This window comes from Ursus americanus, chromosome 18, assembly GCF_024610735.1.
Source record: "Ursus americanus isolate L20-20 chromosome 18, mUrsAme1.1.p, whole genome shotgun sequence".
NCBI lineage: Eukaryota > Metazoa > Chordata > Mammalia > Carnivora > Ursidae > Ursus > Ursus americanus.
This window is the reverse complement of record NC_142144.1, coordinates 36,787,214-36,804,488: the sequence shown is the minus strand read 5'-3', so window position 1 is coordinate 36,804,488 and position 17,275 is coordinate 36,787,214. Positions and strand designations below refer to the sequence as shown.

General features: G+C 41.0%; 1 protein-coding gene across 4 annotated transcripts in view; it reads left to right on the top strand.

The window, feature by feature from the left end:
* NFX1 (nuclear transcription factor, X-box binding 1) overlaps nucleotides 1-17,275 on the top strand; it is a 72,001-nt gene that overhangs the window by 11,093 nt on the left and 43,633 nt on the right. For all 4 annotated transcript variants that reach the window (XM_045780827.2, XM_045780826.2, XM_045780824.2 and 1 more), the window contains exons 3-5: nucleotides 7,010-7,168; nucleotides 9,776-9,853; nucleotides 14,162-14,267. In XM_045780827.2, the coding sequence (XP_045636783.2) occupies nucleotides 7,010-7,168; nucleotides 9,776-9,853; nucleotides 14,162-14,267 (343 nt within the window). The remainder of the gene's footprint in view (nucleotides 1-7,009; nucleotides 7,169-9,775; nucleotides 9,854-14,161; nucleotides 14,268-17,275) is intronic.

The window sequence follows — 17,275 nt, the reverse complement described above, 5'->3', positions numbered from 1 at the left end:
ATCATATGATAGTACAGATTTGGTGCTGCTGCACATTCACTCACCCCCTCAGGGAAGTCTTCCTGATCACCCCGTTTAGAACTCTAGTATTTCCCCCACTGCCAGCATTCCCTGTCCTTTACTGGTTTATTTTTCTCCATAGCACTTAACCACTATTTGATGATGCTATTCATTTTTTTCATATAATTTCAATAATTTTTCATTATTTGTTTATTGTTTACCTTCCCCCACTAGATGAGAGCTTCCTAAGGACAGTAGATTTTTGTCTGGTTTGTTCACTGTATATTCTTAGCGTTTAAACAATGCTTGGCACACAGTAGGTTCTCAGTAAATATTTGTGATTCGTGATTCTCCAACTTCAGTTGACTTTCAGTACTGCCTGTTTCCCCTTATCTGACCTTGGTCAGCTGCCCATCCCATTTTCATTTAAGACTACTACAAATCTTTTCCAGTCTGGGGCGCCTGGGTAGCGCAGTCGTTAAGCGTCTGCCTTCAGCTCAGGGCGTGATCCCGACGTTCTGGGATGGAGTCCCACATCAGGCTCCTCCGCTGGGAGCCTGCTTCTTCCTCTCCCACTCCCCTCCTGTGTTCCCTTTCTCACTGGCTGTATCTCTGTCACATAAATAAATAAAAAATCTTTAAAAAAAATAAATATTAAAAAAAAAAATCTTTTCCAGTCTTATTCAGACCTTCCTGCCATTCGTCTCCCTCAAACTCAGTGGACCTCCTTGCCTCCTACTTCACAGAGAAAGGGGAAGTCATCAGGCATAATTTTCTCAGCTTTTTGCTTCCCTTAATTCAAACTCGGAGACATCTGTGCCTATCCTCCTCTTCTTTCATTCATTCTGAGATTTCCTTTGTTTTCTTCCATCAGCCTTTTCACATCCACTCTTCCAAGTTCTCAGCCTGAAGCTCTCTTCCCAAGTCTGTCACACACTCTGAAAGAAAAAACTTCCCCTGTCATGTGCTCCCCCTCAGTGCCCCTCCCCTAGTGTTTCCTTTCCTTCCATTCCAGTCTAATCAAGAGTAACCACTCTATTTCCTTTTCCCTATTTTGATTCGCTTCTCAGTCCTCTGCCATCATCACCACTTGACTCACAGCTACTGGTAGGTGGTTAGTGCCTTCCTATTTGCCACACCCAGCAGACATATGTATTTCAGTCCTTATCCTGGGCTTCCCTTTGAGTTTGATGCAAAGGAGTCTTTGTTGAAATGTTACTTCCTTCATACCACACATTTCTGGTCCTCCTTATTCTCGTTGGCTGTTCCTGCTAGCGTCCTTCAAGTTTTTCTTCCTCCACCTCTTTCTTAAATATTGATGTTTCCTAGGGCTTTATCTTAGCCTTCTGTTCTTCTTACTTGATAAGGTCTCATTGGAAGATTACAAGTTGTTCCATATCTTTCAGCCACTGCCTCTGTGCTGTGCTGACTTCTAAACTTTTATCTCCTCCCTAAACTCTGCCACAGATTTCAGACTCACATACATAAATGCGATATCTGACATATGCTTCAGACTCAGCAAAACCATCTTTTTTTTTTTTTTAAGATTTTATTTATTTATTTGTCAGAGAGAGAACAAGCAGGGGGGATGGCAGGCAGAGGGAGAAGCAGGCTCCCTGGTAAGCAAGGAGCCAGATAGGGGACTCTGTCCTAGGATCGTGGGATCATGACCTGAGCCAAAGGCAGATACTTAACTGACTGAGCCACCCAGGCACCCCTCAGCAAAACCATCTTGAACATGTTGACCATGTTTATATTGTATTAGCTTTTTTTTTAAAATAAGATTTATTTATTTACTTGAGAGTGAGAGAGAGCACACGCAGGAGGGGCAGAAGGAGAAAGAATCTCAAGCAAACTCCACACTGAGCATGGAGCCCGCGTATTAGCTTTTTAAAAATAGCTGCCTCACTTTTAATGAGGTAACTTAATAAAGTCACTTTAGTAGGTAACTCACCTTTTTTTTTTTAGATATGCTAATATTGGAGACACTGCTGTCTCTGTTTTGTTTTATTTAATAATAATATCTTTTTATTATATAATGTTAGTCACCATCCAGTACTTCCCTAGTTTTTGATGTAAAGTTCGATGATTTATTACTTGCGTATAACACCCAGTGCACCATGCAATACATGCCCTCCTTAATACCTCTCACCAGCCTATCCCATTCCCCCACCCCCTTCCCCTCTGAAGCCCTCAGTTTGTTTCCCAGAGTCCGTAGTCTGTCATGGTTCATTCCCCCTTCTGTTTCCCCCCCTTTCTTCTTCCCTTTCTTCTCCTACCGATGTTCCTACTTCTTATGTTCCATAAATGAGTGAAACCATATGATAATTGTCTTTCTCTGCTTGACTTATTTCGCTTAGCATTATCTCCTCCAGTCCCATCTATGTTGCAGCAAATGTTGAGAACTCGTTCTTTTTGATGGCTGAGTAATAGTCCATTGTATATATGGACCACATCTTCTTAATCCAGTCATCTGTTGAAGGGCATCTCGGCTCCTTCCACGATTTAGCTATTATGGACAGTGCTGCTATGAACATTGGTAACTCACCTTTAGTCTCAACCATCTAGATATAATCAGCTTTAACCTTTTCTTCTATTTTCTTACAGAATTTTCCAGTGCTTAATTTTACATTGTTGAAATCATATAAACAATGTTCATCTTTTTGTTTATTATAATGATATTTTTCTATTTATTAAGAAATCTCTGCACTTTAAATATATAATGTGTAATAAAATAGATAAGCATTAAATATTTAAGCAATCTCACATTTTTTAATCTATTTTTTATTTTTTCTGATATATTTTAAAATAAATTCCAGGGGCGCCTGGGTGGCTCAGTCGTTAAGCATCTGCCTTCAGCTCAGGGCGTAATCCCAGAGTCCTGGGATCGAGCCCCACATCAGGCTCCTCTGCTGGGAGCCTGCTTCTTCCTCTCCCACTCCCCCTGCTTGTGTTCCCTCACTCACTGGCTGTTTCTCTTTCTCTGTCAAATAAATAAATAAAATAAAAAATAAATAAAATAAATTCCAGATATCAGATTTTTTTTTTTTTAAAGATTTTATTTATTTGACAGAGAGAGGCAGCGAGAGAGGGAACACAAGCAGGGGGAATGGGAGAGGCAGAAGCAGGCTTCCCTCCAAGCAGGGAGCCTGATGCGGGGCTCGATCCCAGAACGCTGGGATCATGACCTGAGCCAAGGGCAGACGCTTAACAACTGAGCCACCCAGGCACCCCTGGATATCAGATTATTTTTAGTGTACGTCTATTTTTTTAAATGGCTTTTTTTTTTTTTTAATCACAGTGTACTTTTGGATTTTTCAAATCTGGATTGCTTTTGGGTTTGTTTGTTTTTTTTAACAGTTATTTATTGGTGCATCTGAAAAGTCTGTAGTCAGTTAACACTTCAGTCAGGTATCTTCCGATTATTTCAGTGGTGCATCACCCTCTTTACTGACGTGCTTTCAAAGAAGTATAGAGTAGACATAGTTGTGACTGAGAAATTATCCTAGTGGAAGAGGATTTAAGACTAAAGAAGAGCCAGTGGTCAGGCCAGGGCTGGCAGCCAGCAGACAAGAGTCTTGGACCTGAAATGTGATAGTTTACCAGCACAGAGCTATTCCGGGACAGTACCATATTTTACATGTGTTACACACATGTTTTGATAAAACTGAAGCATTGTTGGTGAAAGGATTATACTGTTTCTCTTTCTAGGTCTTTCTGGAATCTTTTGCTATATTTTTATTTCTTTTCATTCATTCATTCATACAAGTATCATTGAGTGCCCACTATGTCCCAGGCAGCACTGTAGATAAAAACCTCAGCCATCGAGGAGTGTACATTCCGTGTATAGAGTTGGGAAATAAGATGAAAAAAATAAAATATGTGATATATAAGATAGGATATGTAAGTGGTGTGGAGGAAATAAATGATCTGTAAGAGTCAAGTGGTATGGAGAAAAATACAGTATGGAAAAGTGATAGGGAATGTTGAGGGAGCGGATTGCAATTTTTTAAAATCTGGCCAAGGCCAGTCTTCTCATTAAGATCACATTTTGAGTAAACACCTGAAGGCGGTAGGGGACTGAACTGCACCGATGTCTAGGGAAAAGTATTAGGCAGAGGGAGCAACAGGTTGTAAAGACCCTCAGGCAGAAATCTGCCTGCCAGTCTGGGGCAAGGAAGGAGTCCAGTGTGTTCTTAGAGTAGTGACTTAGGGAAAGAGGAATAGCAGGTGAGGACCGGAAGTGATGAAGGCCATTGTAAGGACTTTGGCTTTTACAGACATGTGATGTAGGAACCATTGGCAAGTTCTGGGCATGAGTGGCATCATCTAATTTGCATTTTAACAGGCTCCCTCTGGCTGCTGTGGTGAGAATAGACTGAAGTAGGGCAAGGGCAGAAGTAGGAAGACTGGTTAGCAGGCCATTTTAATAATCCAGGTGAACAGATAGTGGCTTGGGCCATAGTAATAGCAGCAGGAGTTGGATTCTGGACATATTCTGAAGGTAGTGCCAGCAGGATTTACTGTGAAATTCAACATGGGATGTGAGAGAAACAGCCTTTGGAGAGAGCTTAGTAGAGCTTTGTGGCTTATTCAAAGTTGGCAGTTGTTCCCACATTGCTATATGTATGTGTATCCTAGTGGTCAGGTTCACTGTGATTAGATTTAGAAACATCACATATAAAACAATAATTATTTATTAACAAGCCATAAACTTAATAAGAGAAACAATAAAATAAAAAGAAAACCTTCGGGGCAAAAAATCAAAACAACGGTCAATCATAGGGTTCTCATGTATGTTCCCAGCTTCACTTACTTTTTGTTTTTGTGTCCTTTACTTCTAACTCATTTCTGTCCTAGAATAGTCAATAGGCATTTTCTACAAAACTTATTCCAAATGTAATTCTTACAAACTATTCCTCTGCCACAGTCAGGCTCTTGTATGTAGATGACTCACTGGTAATCTCACTCTTTAAAGAGCTCTCTCTTACTTAACTTACCCCTTCAGAATCTTCCACAGGTAGCATGCTAAATGGTGGAAAGTGTAATGAACTTTGCTTTTCAGAGACGTTAACGGATGCAGGGTAGGGTATCCCTGCTTTTAAGAAAAAATCTAAGTCTGGTTCTTTATTTTTTTTTTAAATATAATTCAGTTTTTTTGATGTGTTTATCAGTTATCTCAAGCGAGTGGATTTCCTTTATCAGCCACACAAAATCTTTATTCCAGGCTTTTGTCAGAACAAAAGAGCTATCTCAGAAACTACTGAAGCCTGACACTTTCAAGGGAGAGAGGTTATAGAACAGACTAGATGACACTCATTTATTTCTTCATCCATTCATTTAATAAATATTTATTGAGCACCTGCTAATAATGGCCGGGCACTGGAAATGCAACAGTGAGCAAGGCAGGCAAGGCCCTGGCCCTGCCTCACAGACCTTATAGTCCTTGTGTTCTGTATTTCTTTTTTTTTTTTTTTTTAAGATTTTATTTATTTATTTGACAGAGATAGAGACAGCCAGCGAGAGAGGGAACACAAGCAGGGGGAGTGGGAGAGGAAGAAGCAGGCTCATAGCGGAGGAGCCTGATGTGGGGCTCGATCCCATAACGCCAGGATCACGCCCTGAGCCGAAGGCAGACGCTTAACCGCAGTGCCACCCAGGCGCCCCGTTCTGTATTTCTTTTGCCATTAAAGTGGACAAACAGAAAGTAATCTTAGGAAGGCTAATATTATAAAATGATTAAAATGTGAACTTTGTGACCTCAGGTAAGTGATTGAACCACTTTGAGCCTCAGTTCTTCATCAATAAAGCTGTACCTATATATTACAGCCTTGTTAAGAGAATTAAATGTGTGAAGTGCTTTAGCACAGCATTTGGCATGCTGTATTTAAGGTTAGTTATTTTATTCTTAAAACCTATTTCGACCCAGTAACAAATTAAATAGTATTATGAGATAAATGCTAAAAGTATGGACTGAAAGGGGTGCCTGGGTGGCTCAGTCAGTTAAGCGTTTGCCTTTAGCTCAGGTTGTGATCTCGAGGTCCTGGGATCGAGCCCCATGTCAGGCTCCCCGCTCAACAGGGAGTCTGCTTCTCCCTCTGCCCCTCCCTTTCCCCCTGCTCATGCTCTCTCTCTCTCTCTCAAATAAGTCTTAAAATATATGTGTGTATGTGTGTGTATATATATATATGTATATATATATATGTATGTATATATATATGGACTGAGAAAAGAAATTCTCTCTCTCTTTATCTCTCTCTGTCTCTCTCTGTCTCACACACACATACACAAGTCTCTGAGAGCATCTGACTATACCCCGGATCTAGAAAAGCTTTGCTGCGATCGTGTTTGAGGAAAGTCTGGGGGTGGGTGGAAGTATTGAGGAGTCCATCTGGGAGGATTCTTAGCATATTGATCTCCCTCCCCAGATGTTGGGCTTCTGGAGCCAGGCTCTGTGTCTCCTTCAGTCTAGTAACCCTACCATGGGATTATGGTAAACACCAAGAATATCTTTGTTGAGTAGATCAACTAAAGACTTTCATGGCAACTACTAGAAGAGATGTTACCACCCTGGGTTGTTGGAACCTATCCAGGCTTAGGTTTCTTTCAGCTGACCACTGCAGTTTCATGAGCCCCTTCCTATCCTGAATCCATGGATCTGGATCAGATTCAGAGGAAGCAGGGCAAGGTGCTACAGTTGGTGCTTCTGAGAATGCTTAAGCTGTGTTGTAAGGGGCATTTGGCTATTCTGGTCAGTTCCTGGGTAGTTTCTTGGGAATGTTTCCTCAGTTGTGCAAATCCCCACCTGAGTGTCCACTTCCTAAGTCTTCTTCCTTCTTCCTCAGTTCCTTCTTGGCCCCAAACACTGAACAACCACCTTACTCAGAATCAGACATACTTAAAACCTTTGCGTTTGGATTCTTCCCTCAAATGCGTTGCTGATCCTTGGTTGACTAAAGTAAGGAATGTTTTGCTGTGTTTGAATTAATTCGTTTGGTTTTTTAAACAGGTTCTCTAATTGAACAGCTAACTACAGAAAAATATGAGTGCATGGTATGCTGTGAATTGGTTCGCGTCACAGCGCCAGTGTGGAGTTGTCAGAGCTGTTATCATGTGTTTCATTTGAACTGCATAAAGAAATGGGCAAGGTCTCCAGCATCTCAAGCAGGTCAGTCATTTCTCTCTTCTGTATAGTTATTCTCACTTATTCAATATATTGAGGTTTTATACTTTGCTTTTTTTTTTAAGATTTTATTTTATCTTTTTTCTCTTATTTATTTTTATTTATTTATTTGTCAGAGAGAGAGAGAGAGCTCACAAGCAGGGGGAGCAGCAGCCCAAGGGAGAAGCAGACTCCTCACTGAGCAAGGAGCCCAATGTGGGGACTTGATCCCAGGACCCTGGGATCATGACCTGAGCCGAAGGCAGACGCTCAACCAACTGAGCCACCCAGGTGTCCCTAAGATTTTATATTTAAGTATACCCAACATGGGGCTCCATCTTACAACCCTGAGTCAAGAGTCTCATGCTCCATTTACTGAGCCATCCAGACACCCCTTAAACTGAGGTTTAAAAATAACTAATTCCTCTTGAATGTTTTTTCTGCTATGTTGCCTTGAACACATGTTTCAGATGACTAGTATGAAGCTGTAGATCTTAAATAAAGAACTAAGGGGTACCTGGCTGGCTCAGTTGGTAGAGCATACAACTCTTGATCTCAGGGATATGAGTTCAAGCCCCATGTTGGGCATAGAGCTTACTTAAAAAGTAAAAATAAAATAAAAATTTTTAAGAAAAGAAGGAAATTTAAAAAACAGCTTAATTTAACGGTGTTAAAATATATTTGGGATATAACAAAATCAGTCAAATTTTTTGAAAATGGTAGCTTTTATCCAAGTAGCAATTACAGAAAACATTTCCTGTATAGTTTGCTTTAGAAAATTTATATAAAGTAGTTGTTGGGGTACCTGGCTGGCTCAGTTGGTTAAGCAGCCAACATATGATTTCAGCTCAGGTCATGATCTCATAGGTTGTAAGATCAAACCCCGAAGAGCTGAGCCTCTGCGCTCAGTGTGGAGTCTGCTTGAGAGATTTTCTCTCCCCCTCCCTACCCCCCCCACCCGTGCTCACCCATGTTCTCTCTCTTTCTCTAAAATAAATAAAATAGGGGTACCTGGGTGGCTCAGTCAGTTAAGCATCTGACTTTGGCTCAGGTCATGATCTCAGGATCCTGGGATCTTGCCCCACCTTGGGCACTGTGCTCAGCGGGGGTTCTGCTTGTTCCTCTCCCTCTGCCTCTCCCCCTGCTCATGCACCCACTCTCTTTCTCTCAAATGAATAAATAAAATCTTCAGACATTTGCTTAAAAAAAAATAACATGTTTTCTGATCTGTGACTCTTCTAATTTAAGACATCTGAGGGTGCCTGGCTAGCTCAGTCAGTAGAGCATGCACCTCTTGATCTCAGGGTTGTGGGTTCGAGTTCTGTGTTGGGTGTAGAGATTACTTAAAAATAAAGTCTTAAAAAAAAAGACATCTGGGTTGTACTCAATATTTTGAATATACTCAATATTTTGTCCTCTTTTTTTTCAAGCCAAGATTTAGATAATGTTTACCTTAATATTAGAACCGCATAATTAATTGATAATCATGTGAAGCAGTGGAGGTGTTAGCTAATGTGACAGTGATAATCCTATTATAGTATATAAATGTATCAAGTCAACATGTTGTACATCTTAAACTTATTGTTATATGTCAATTATATCTCAATTGACATTAAAAATATGGGTATCTGACCTTACGCCAGTTAGAATGGCAAAAATAGACAAGGCAAGAAACAACAATTGTTGGAGAGGATGTGGAGAAAGGGGATCCCTCCTACATTGTTGGTGGGAATGCAAGTTGGTACAGCCACTCTGGAAAACAGTGTGGAGGTCCCTTAAAGAGTTAAAAATTGAGCTACCCTATGATCCAGCCATTGCACTACTGGGTGTTTACCCCAAAGATACAGACGTAGTGAAGAGAAGGGCCATATGCACCCCAATGTTCATAGCAGCAGTGTCCACGATAGCTAAATCGTGGAAGGAGCCGAGATGCCCTTCAACAGATGACTGGATTAAGAAGTTGTGGTCCATATATACAATGGAATATTACTCAGCTATCAGAAAGAACGAATTCTCAACATTTGCTGCAACATGGACGGCACTGGAGGAGATAATGCTAAGCGAAATAAGTCGAGCAGAGAAAGACAACTATCATATGACTTCTCTCATCTATGGAACATAAGAACTAGGAAGATCGGTAGGGGAAGAAAGGGATAAAGAAAGGGGAGTAATCAGAAGGGGGAATGAAACATGAGAGACTATGGACTATGAGAAACAAACTGAGGGCCTCAGAGGGGAGGGGGTGGTGCATGGTGCACTGGGTGTTATACGCAACTAATGAATCATTGAGCTTTACATCGGAAACCGGGGATGTACTGTATGGTGACTAACATAATATAATAAAAAATCATTAATTTAAAAAAAATGGGTATCTGTTTCATCACTATATTCAAAGTCCTTATAAATTTAAGTCTACATGCAGTATTTAAGCAGAGTATCCAGTATTGTGAATTTATTTCTTAATATCCTGATATCCTTAACATCTGATATCTTTAACATGAAGTGACTACTGCTGCTTTAATATCAAGGCTTCCTTTAAGATTAAATTTTTAAAAATTACTTGTGCTTTTATAAGGAAATTATTTTGGTTTCTTCTCTCATTTTTCTTGACAGATGGCCAGAGTGGTTGGAGGTGCCCTGCCTGTCAGAATGTTTCTGCACATGTTCCTAATACTTACACTTGTTTCTGTGGTGAGTTTTTTTGCTTTCACTTGAGTCTCTTCTACTTCATGCATTGTAACTATTTTCCAGCCCAAAGGAATGATGTACCAGGCATATTTTAGAAGTTTCTAATAAGACTTCAAAGTTCCAGGAGTCTGCCGACATCATCTGCCTGAGGTCCATCACACAGCCAGAGTCACAGGCCTTTGTGCTCTTGGCAGGCTCTTCTGGACATGGGCCTTCTCATCATGCCCACCAGGCTCATGCTACTTCTAAGCCAGGGCGCTGGTCTCCTTGATCTTACCTTTAGACCAGATGGTGGAGGCAGGCATAGACGTGGGCTCTTTCTCACCCTTAACTGTAACAGCTTTGATAGTCCAGATTTGAGCAGTATGAGGAAAGAGTAGTATTGAAAAGTACTTTATTTTAACCCAGGAAATCAGTCATAGGGGTCTTTTGTAAAGAAAGATTTCCTATAAACCAGAATTACAAACTCTATCCTCTTTCTTTGTGGCCTGCTTCTTCCTGTTTTTGAATAGCTCAGTTCCCCTATGTGTTAGGAAGAACTTTCTGCAATCCAGATGCTCATTCTTGCTGATAGTCTGTTTTCTGCATGTCTTTTATTATTTTTTTTCTTTTCTGCCTGTCTTTTAATGGCTAACCTTCATCTAGTTGTTGATTTTTCAAATTTTGCTTCTTAACCATCTGTCTCCCTTCTTGAACCATTGCATTTTTGCTTCTATCCTTGTCACCTTGCTGTATCTGTTTTCAGAAGTCATCAGTGGCCCCTTCCTGACCAAATCCAGGGCTGATTTATAAGTTCTTAACCTTTTTGGCAGCACGGTAACCCTTGGAGCTTTTGACCATTCCTTTCTTGAAATGATTAGCTCTTCCCTGTTTATTTCTGTAGGCTTTAATTTGCTCATATTTCTTCTTTCCCATTACTTAACTAGCAGCTCTCACTAAGAGTTGGTCACTGACCATCAAGTCTTCAACTTCTAGACTCAATCTTTTGGTGAACTCAACTATCTAGAATGTTCTTCTCCATCTTTTCTTTAAATCTTCATCACTGACTCCTCATTCATTCAAGATCAGACCCCAAACATTGTCTTCCAAAGGAATCCTCCCTTTCTTACCCCTCTTCCACTTTGGCCACTCTTTTATTTGGAATCTGCTGGTCTTTTATGTTTTATTGCCAAAATCTGAGCCTTGAAAGATACTAAAATAATATTTGTTGAAGGAATAAATATTTTGGAATGTACTATTGGCAAGGCAATATGAAACTGGAAGCAAGAGATCCATGTAAAACTATATAAGTAGGACCATTACCAGGGCTTAATTACCTTATTTTAAAGGATTTTTAAGCATAAAGCACTGCAGTAGAATTAAAAATCTTGTTAAAGCCTTCACTGAGAAACTAAATATGAGGCCCTAAAAAGGTAGAAGAATGTGGAGTGAAGGTCAAGATGATCTGAGTAAGGTAAAATGGTGTGGGAATGCAAATAATGGCCTTATATTTACCTAATGATTTGCCTCACTTTGCTCTTTTGGGAGACCCATTAATGTAATATACTTTATTGAGAACTTACTAATGTAGCAGACACAATGAAGAGTCTGGGGAATAAGACTGTTTATTGACTTCCCAGATCTTCCCGTCTAAGAGCTAAGACACAATTAACTTGATGTTCTATAAGTCCAAAGAACTGTGGGAGATCTTTGGGGTGAGTTATCACTTTGGGCTAGATGATTTAGGGAATCCTTAAAAAAGGAGGTAAATTCAACTGGGCTTGAAAACTAGGTAAAATCTTGGTAGGAGAAAAGATTTGTTGAGGAGAGTGGCATAAACAGAAGTTTAAAAATAAGTCTTGGGGCGCCTGGGTGGCACAGCGGTTAAGCGTCTGCCTTCGGCTCAGGGCGTGATCCCGGCGTTATGGGATCGAGCCCCACATCAGGCTCCTCTGCTATGAGCCTGCTTCCTCCTCTCCCACTCCTCCTGCTTGTGTTCCCTCTCTCGCTGGCTGTCTCTATCTCTGTCGAATAAATAAATAAAATCTTTAAAATAAAATAAAATAAAAATAAGTCTTAGGATCTTTTAGGAGAAGGGAAAGTCACTAGGCATGGGAAATGACTGGAAAGGCAGGGCTGACTTTTTTTTTTTTTTGAGAGAGAGAGCACGTGTGTGCATACAAGGACAGCAGGGAGGCAGAAGGAAAGGGAAAGAGAAAATCTTAAGCAGACTCCATGCCCAGCACAGAGTCCATTGCGGGGCTTGTTCTCACAACCCTGAGATTATGACCTGAGCCAAAATCGAGAGTCAGATGGTTAACCAACCCAGCCACCCTAGCGCCCCAGGGCTGACTTCTTGATACCAGGCTTAGATGTAGGGACTTCATTTGGCAGGCTGTGGGAAGCCTCTGAGGGTGTCAGTGTGGTTCTTTATAAAGATTAGTCTGGTGGCAGTGAATGGAGTATGTGGGGGCCTAAACATTTGGGGGTTTTGTAAGAACCCAGGTGAAGAATAATAAGAGTCTATAATGGGTGTTAGAGTGGGAGAGAAAGGAAGGGGGTACAAGATTTCAAAGGCAAACAGGAATTAACAGCAGTGGGAAAGGGAAGAACCCAAATGTGGCTCCAGAGTTTCATGCTTTTGGAATTGATGATACCAAGGACAGAGAAAGGCAGGTAAAGAGAACCAGGACTGATGGGGACGATGAGTTCAATTTAGAAATATCGAGTGGGATGAGTGAACAAGGCATCCAGTGAGAGGTGTCCAACAAGGACTTAGGAATATTTAAAGTTTTTTTTTTTTAATTATTTGAGAGAGAGTGAGAGAGAGCATGAGCTAGAGAGAGGCAGATGGAGAAGGTGAGGCACACTCCCCACTGAGCAGGGAGCCTGATAAAGAGCTCTATCCCAGGACCCTGAGATCATGACCCCGACCGAAGGCAGACACTTAACCAACTGAGCCACCCAGGTGCCCTGGGAGTTAGGAATATCTAGAGAAACCAGGACTTAGGGATGATAGTTGCAGTTGAGAGTAGTAGATGGAAGGGTAAGGAGTGAAAAGGGTCTAATGCAGAACCCTGGCAGAAAGAAGAAAAATAAAACACCATTTACAGTCAGGGAAAAGAGATGGAGCCATTGAAAGATGGTAGCGGGAAACCAGGGCACTATATTAAGGCAAGAAAGCACAGAGGTGGAGAAGTTTTTCTAACAGTTTGGAGATGAGGTTCTGGCAAATAGATAAGAGTAGAAGTAGGGGAGATGAGGTGAGATGCACTATGTAGGGAAATTGAGAAGATTTAGTGATTAAGTAGATTATGGAAAGAAAAAGAGGAGTCGGGGATGACTCTAGTTTTTGAGTCTGTGACTCCGACGGTTATGGTGTTGCTGGCAGAAATAGAGAACACTGAAGAAGGAGGGGTTTAAGAGAGAAGATACTAACTTTGGCTGTAAATGTAGACAGTTTGGGGTGACTGTGACACCTCACACAGAGATGTTCAGCAGATGGTTGGACAGAGAGGGCTGGAACTTGAGGATTCAGGGCAATGAAGAAAATGGAGATTTGAGGGGGGAAAGGAAAAAGAAAATGTAGATTTGGGAATCACGGGCCTTTAGGTGTATCAAACCTCTCAACGTGAATAAGGTTTCTGAAAGAAACAAGATAGAAAAGCAGAAGCCAAATACTGGGGACAGGCCATCATTTAGGGTGTAAGTTGCCCAAGTAAAGATGAGTTCCTCAGGGACATGGAGGAGTCCCATGCTTCAGTTTTACACTTCCTGCCTCTGTGCTAAGTTCATGGAAGATACTCACTAAAGATTTTCAGAGACACTAATTATAAAATTATAGCCCTCTTATGCCTACTTCATAGCTTTAGATTTGGCAAGTTCCTACTGTACAGGGGTTTTATGTCCTTTCCATCTCTTGCTGTTCCCCCATCTTCCACCCCATTGTTCTTGTCCCTTATTTCTTTTTTCTGATCCTTACAGCAGATATTCCCATGTCTATTCAAGGGTCCATTTTCAAAAGGCCCACCTTGAAGGTTTTTTTATGTTAGATTAAATATGTCCATTAGTCAAAGTGGCATTTTCATAAGTAAAAATGACTTATTTCTCTTTTCCAGGTAATCCAGAATTTAGGATTTATCATACTCAGGGAAGCTTTTGATGAGTAGCATTACAGTCATCTTTTTATTTTAGGATGTTGGATAATATGTTTGTCAAACTAATGAAAACCACACTGAAGTTCATGCTGTCTAGCTGTATTGTACTGTTTCATTAAAGTCTAGGATGCAGTTGAAGTTTATACCATTGACTCTCTGATCTGATATGTTTTAGGCAAGGTAAAGAATCCTGAATGGAGCAGAAATGAAATTCCACATAGTTGTGGTGAGGTTTGTAGAAAGAAACAGCCTGGCCAGGACTGCCCACATTCCTGTAACCTGTAAGTTGGAACACTAGACCCGTGGGGATTCCTGGTAGACACACTTCGCTCGTGGCTCTGAGTACATATATCTGGTGGTTAGCGTTTAACAGGATGGGGTGAAGAGCAATATTGTACCATTTACTGAGTGCTTACACTGTGCCAGGCACTCTGCAAGAGTTAACTCACTGAATCCTTAAAACAGCCCAGTGATGTATAGATATTTATTATCTCCATTTTACTGATGAGGCTCAGAAAGGCCAAGTATCTTGCCCAAAGTCATAGTGCCAGGACATGGTGGAGCTGGGATTTCCACAATACTGTACTGCTGGCTTCTAAGAAGAAATATCCCCCAGTGATATCCAGGTCCAAAAGAGTGAATAGGACAGACTTCTGTCTGTGAAAAGGCAATTGTGTAGGGTCCTGTTGCACAGTGTTTTTAGGATGTGAATCCCTCTGTCCAGTAAGTAGCCAACTTTACAGTGTATCCAGTCAGCTTCTAAATAAGAAGAGGAATACCTAAAATAACAGTTGATGAGTTACAAATGACAAATTTCTACAGCTTTGACTTCAGACAAATTTTTACTTCCCAGGGTCAATCACTTAACAGTTGTGTGACCTTGGGCAAGTTACTTAACTTCTCTAAGCCTCACTTTCTGCATCCGTAAAATAAAAATGATATGAGCGTCAATACTTCTCTCCTAGAGTTCTATGAATATTAAATTAACTAATGCATCTAAGAAGCTTGGTACAGAGTCTGGCATATGATAAATGGTCAAGTAATGGTAACTTGTTTTTATTACCCAAATCTAAAAATAAAACAGACTTCAAAGTGTTATCTTGGTGCTTTTGCTGCATGGAGCATGGGCCAGAGGCCTTGTGGGTCAGGATGTGGGGGTGCTGGGGAATTGCCGGTGATAGGAGAGCTGCCTAGACCGGGATACGCAGCCTGGCCTGCTGCCTGCTGGGCAGTCAGCCCCTACCCTTCTTTTACTGCTCCTATGGATCCTTCCTCAGAACCCAGGGACTCCTCTGTTTAAACTGTTCCTTCCCTCAGTCGGCATTTTAAGTAAATTCAATAAATTAACCCTCTGCATGAACTATCTTTTTGAAGTCTATAGCAGAAATGGCGCCCTGTCATGACTACCAAAGAACATCAAAAATTGATGCAGATTAGGTGGTCAACACCATGTCTGAAGGGAAAGGAGGCCCTAAAACTTGCTCCTTTGTGGCTTTGGAAATCCTTCTCTTGGGAACTGTCCTGTCACTCCGGTTAGGCCCCTTGCAGTTGCTGAACCCCATTCCCTGACAACCCCTTCCTTTCAAAAGAAAGTTTTGAGTTTCTCCCATTTATATGTATCAGGACTCAGAAGCCGCAGTTGGCCCTTTTGTGTCTCTGTTTTAGGTTCTCATAGATTATAAAATTCTGTAGAGCAGTTTTTTTCAACCCTCACTACACATTAGGATCATTTAAGGAGCATTTTTTTTCCTTTTTTAAGATTTACTTATTTTTATTTGAGAGAAAGAGAGAGGCAGAGGGAGAGGGAAGGAAGAGAATCCCAAGCAGACTCCCTGCTGGGTAGGGAGCCCAACACGGGTCTCAGTCTCATGACCTTGAGATCGTGACCTGAACCGGACACTTAACCGACTGAGCCACCCAGGCACCCCTCATTTAAGGAGCATTTTAAAACACCAGTGTCCAGTCTCTGCCTCGGAGCAGTTGAATCAGAATCTCTGGCAGTGGGTCTTTCCATATGATTCTGATATGGAGCCAGTGTTGTGAACTACTGTTCTAAAGGTTACAAGAACCTGGAATTGAGTTCAGGTCTGAGGGGTATTTGAAATGCTCTGGAGTCATCCACACTTGGTCAGCAATTTATCTGTCAGTTTAAAGTTGTGTAAATGTGCGGCTTTGAAAATAGTTTCACCTGAAAGGGTTGAGGCATATCAAATGAACTACAACTATTGAATGATAATACTCATCTTTAAAGAAACATGCTTAAACTTAAGTCTCATGTAGGTTCTGTCAAACTGGGTCACCCTAGAAGACTAGGTACTTGTTCCTGGATTGTTTTTAGTGTTTAAAGCTTATTTAAGAATTAGAGCTGGTTTAGGAGTCATATTAAAAAATTCAGCCAGATCACTGTATAAGCACACCTCGTTTTTTTATGCCAAATTCTTTTACCAACTCAGTTAATTAAACATGGGTCTCATTGGCTTGTAATTCCCAAAGGATTGTGATTTGCCATCACACAGACCCCCCCACCCCTGCCCAGGTTCTCAAAGAAGTTCCTAAAATGTGTGTTTTGGTTTGTTTGTGTGTTTCAAGAGAGAGAGAGTGTCAGGGGCTAAGTGGGGGCAGAGGGAGAGAGAGAAGTTTAAGCAGGCTCACACCTAGCACAGAGCCCCATGAGGGCTCAACATGATGACCCTGAGATCATGACCTGAGCCGAAATCAAGAGTCAAACGCTTAGCTGACTGAGCCACCCAGGCACCCCTAAAATGTTTTTTTAAGTAGTATTTCTAAACTAGTGTGTAATTTACCAGAGTATCTACTTTGAAGAGAATAGTATTTACCTGAATAGATAAATTCCATTTTGTAATTTTTTCTTTTTCTTTATAACATCACTCCTATAAGAAAGAAGCATTCTGTTCAGAAGTCTAATCCTGACCTATAGCATACCTCTAAGTCCAGTTCTTTTCATGAATCCCTTCCCATTTGTTCTCTCCTTATCTTACTTACCAGCCTGCCTCTCCTCATGTCAGCCTTCTTTTCACCGTTCCCATCCTTAGCCCATTACCTGAGTATTGACTAGATGGATGACCATTCACCTGAGTGGCAAGCTATTTTTATCCCTACACATCTCACTAAGTGGGCTAAGACCATATTTGGAAATGTCAGCTTTGACTGTCAGAACCAAATAAAACCAGTATTTTGACTTGGGCTTTACTTTCCTGGTTAAATATTCTAAGATGATAATCCCACCCATTCTTCCTATATGAAAACATTGTTGATATTTTTGTTTAAA